General features: G+C 34.6%; 1 protein-coding gene across 1 annotated transcript in view; it reads right to left on the reverse strand.

Annotated features, from left to right (window-relative positions):
* The window catches only part of LOC143030506 (uncharacterized), a 30,768-nt gene that overhangs the window by 27,820 nt on the left and 448 nt on the right, over positions 1 to 2,500 (reverse strand). The window contains exons 2-3 of the mRNA XM_076193657.1: positions 1,688 to 2,500; positions 1,096 to 1,569 (exon numbers count right to left, since the gene is read on the reverse strand). The exon at positions 1,688 to 2,500 is cut by the window's right edge and continues 78 nt beyond it. Of these exons, the coding sequence (XP_076049772.1) occupies positions 1,096 to 1,569; positions 1,688 to 2,500 (1,287 nt within the window). The remainder of the gene's footprint in view (positions 1 to 1,095; positions 1,570 to 1,687) is intronic.

Here is a 2,500-nt window from a genome sequence, read left to right on the forward strand (position 1 = left end):
AGCTGTCATAACTTGCACACACAACATGACTGAAAAATAATCTCCTGCCTGCCTCCCACGCATCACCAATATATGCATATAGATATATCTTTGCATATACAAATATATTCTACATTTCTTAAGTTCATCATTTCTATATTGTATGTAAAGCTACAATTTTAAAACAACTTATTGGATGCATAAACATAATCGTTGTAGGATTCATCAACTTTATGTATATATGCATATCTTAACATGTACACATATTCCTCTATTCTACATTTCTTATATATTCTAAGCTTATCATTTGTATACTGTATGTACAGCTACAATTTCAAAGTAACTTATTGGACGCACAAACACAATTTACTTAGCATTTATCAACTTTATTTTTATAACTATCAGCTTCATTAACTCCTTTATTCTATATTTGTTATATGCCTTAAGCTTATCATTTATATATACTATATATACAGGTACAATTTCAAAGTAACTTGTTGCACGCACAAACATAATTCATATAGCATTCACCAAGTTTACTTTTATAACTATCAAATTCATTAACTCATTACATTCAATAAATTGGCCACAGATGCATAGTCTTTCCTCAAATACATAAACACTATCTTCTCGTTTTGTGATTATCATTTATATTCTTATCACTAGGGATGTGACAATATGCAGCATAAAATATGCTGCATAGATGCATATATGCTTTTGCGATATGCAGCATATTATATGACGATTTTTGTTCTTCAAATTTATATGCTGCATAAAATATGCAAAAACGTCACTGGCATATATGCTTAACAGAAATGCATATTAGCATTTTATATGCTAGCATTTTATATGCCTGATATTTTTTTTAGTATAGTTTGCTTATACGATATATGGGATAAAATAAACTTGATAAAGCTTTGCTTTTTAATATGAAAACATTGAAAACAAAATACAACAGAATTAAACAGGACAGCTTCAATATTTGTACAATTCCCAACATACACATTTAGAAAATAATGATTTGAAATTCAATAAGAGCATTTCAATAACAAACATCTACTATTTAGATCTGCTACCTTACAAAAATTATACATTAGGATTACACTTAATAATTACGTGGTATTTGAGGTTTTCAAAAGTGAATCTCCTTCTGTTGTCAGCTAGTATAGTTTTGTACTGGGAAAACACTCGTTCTACATCACATGAGACTAAAGGTGCAAATTGGTAGCAAGATATATCCGATGGAGCAAGGCCACTTATAAACTCCTCTAGTCCTTCAATGGGCTGTCCGGACATTATGGCATTGATTTTCCTTAACCTTTCATAACCTTTGTTTTTTGTTAGAACGCTGGTCAACTTTTGGTGGTAGCTTTGGTCGGAGGTGTTCTTTAAAGTTTGTTCCACAGAATCCATCAGTTGGAAAACAGTAGAAATAGGGAGTCCCCTAGTTTCCAACTTTGCAATTGTAGAAGTTATTATAGAGAATGTAGAACTTATGAAGACCAAACCTGTTTTTAACTGTACGTTCTGCAGAAGATCCTGACATTCTTTCACACTACGAGAATCTTCGCCATCAAAGGACATGAAGACCTGGTATATTTCTTCGAAATGTTTGGCATAATATTGGACAGCTTGGATCCATGTGCCCCATCTTATTATTATTGGCGTAGGAGGTAGCGGCGTGTTTGGAGCAAGTTTTCTTCTCTACCCTCAACGGAGCTTTAACGAATATACTTTTGGAGGCAGATATCAGTCTGTTCACTTCAGCATAGCTGAATCTTACCAGTTCTGCCACCCTGTGTAATCCATGTGCTAAGCAAGTTATATGAATCATTATGGGGAAAAGGACTTGCAACCCATTCATTGATTTTATCATGTATGGTGCGGCATCTGTGCACACCAAGAGTACGTTTTCGTACTTTATTTGACTTGGCCATAACACCTGAAGAGAATCGTTGAAGAATCCTGCTATGCTCGCATGATTAACTGAACTTAATATGGCGATGTTTGCTAAGTAACATTTGTCGCGCTCAGCCTCTTCTCCTAAAATTCCGAATACGAAGCAAGCAATGTACCGCTGTTCAGCATCTGTAGTTTCGTCCACAGATACCCATATCTTGTGAGTGGACACCTTTCTCCTTAAAGCACTGATTTTTTCACGATATATTTCCGACAAATAATATTTTCTCATTGTAGTTTGGTCTGGTATCACATTACCGGAGTGTTTAGCAAGAAACTTTTTTACAATTGGATTGTTTAACTTGTGCAAAGGAATATCTGCAGATACGAACATATTGCACAACTCTTCATTGAAGGATTTTTTGCGAGAAATAGGTGGGTTTGAATGGTTAGTAAGTAATTCAGTAGAGCCTAACTGGTCATCTGGGACACCAGTGCATTTACTGGTACTTGGTTGATCGTTGGAGATAGTAGTTTCGTTGGTACTTGGGTGTTTCATAGTACTACTTTGACTTGCATCTGTTGTGATTAGACTCGGATCTTCAAGTTGAGACTCTCTTGA

This window comes from Oratosquilla oratoria, chromosome 12 (genome assembly GCF_046742065.1).
Source record: "Oratosquilla oratoria isolate Oo_2021 chromosome 12, ASM4674206v1, whole genome shotgun sequence".
Classification (NCBI taxonomy): Eukaryota; Metazoa; Arthropoda; class Malacostraca; order Stomatopoda; family Squillidae; genus Oratosquilla; species Oratosquilla oratoria.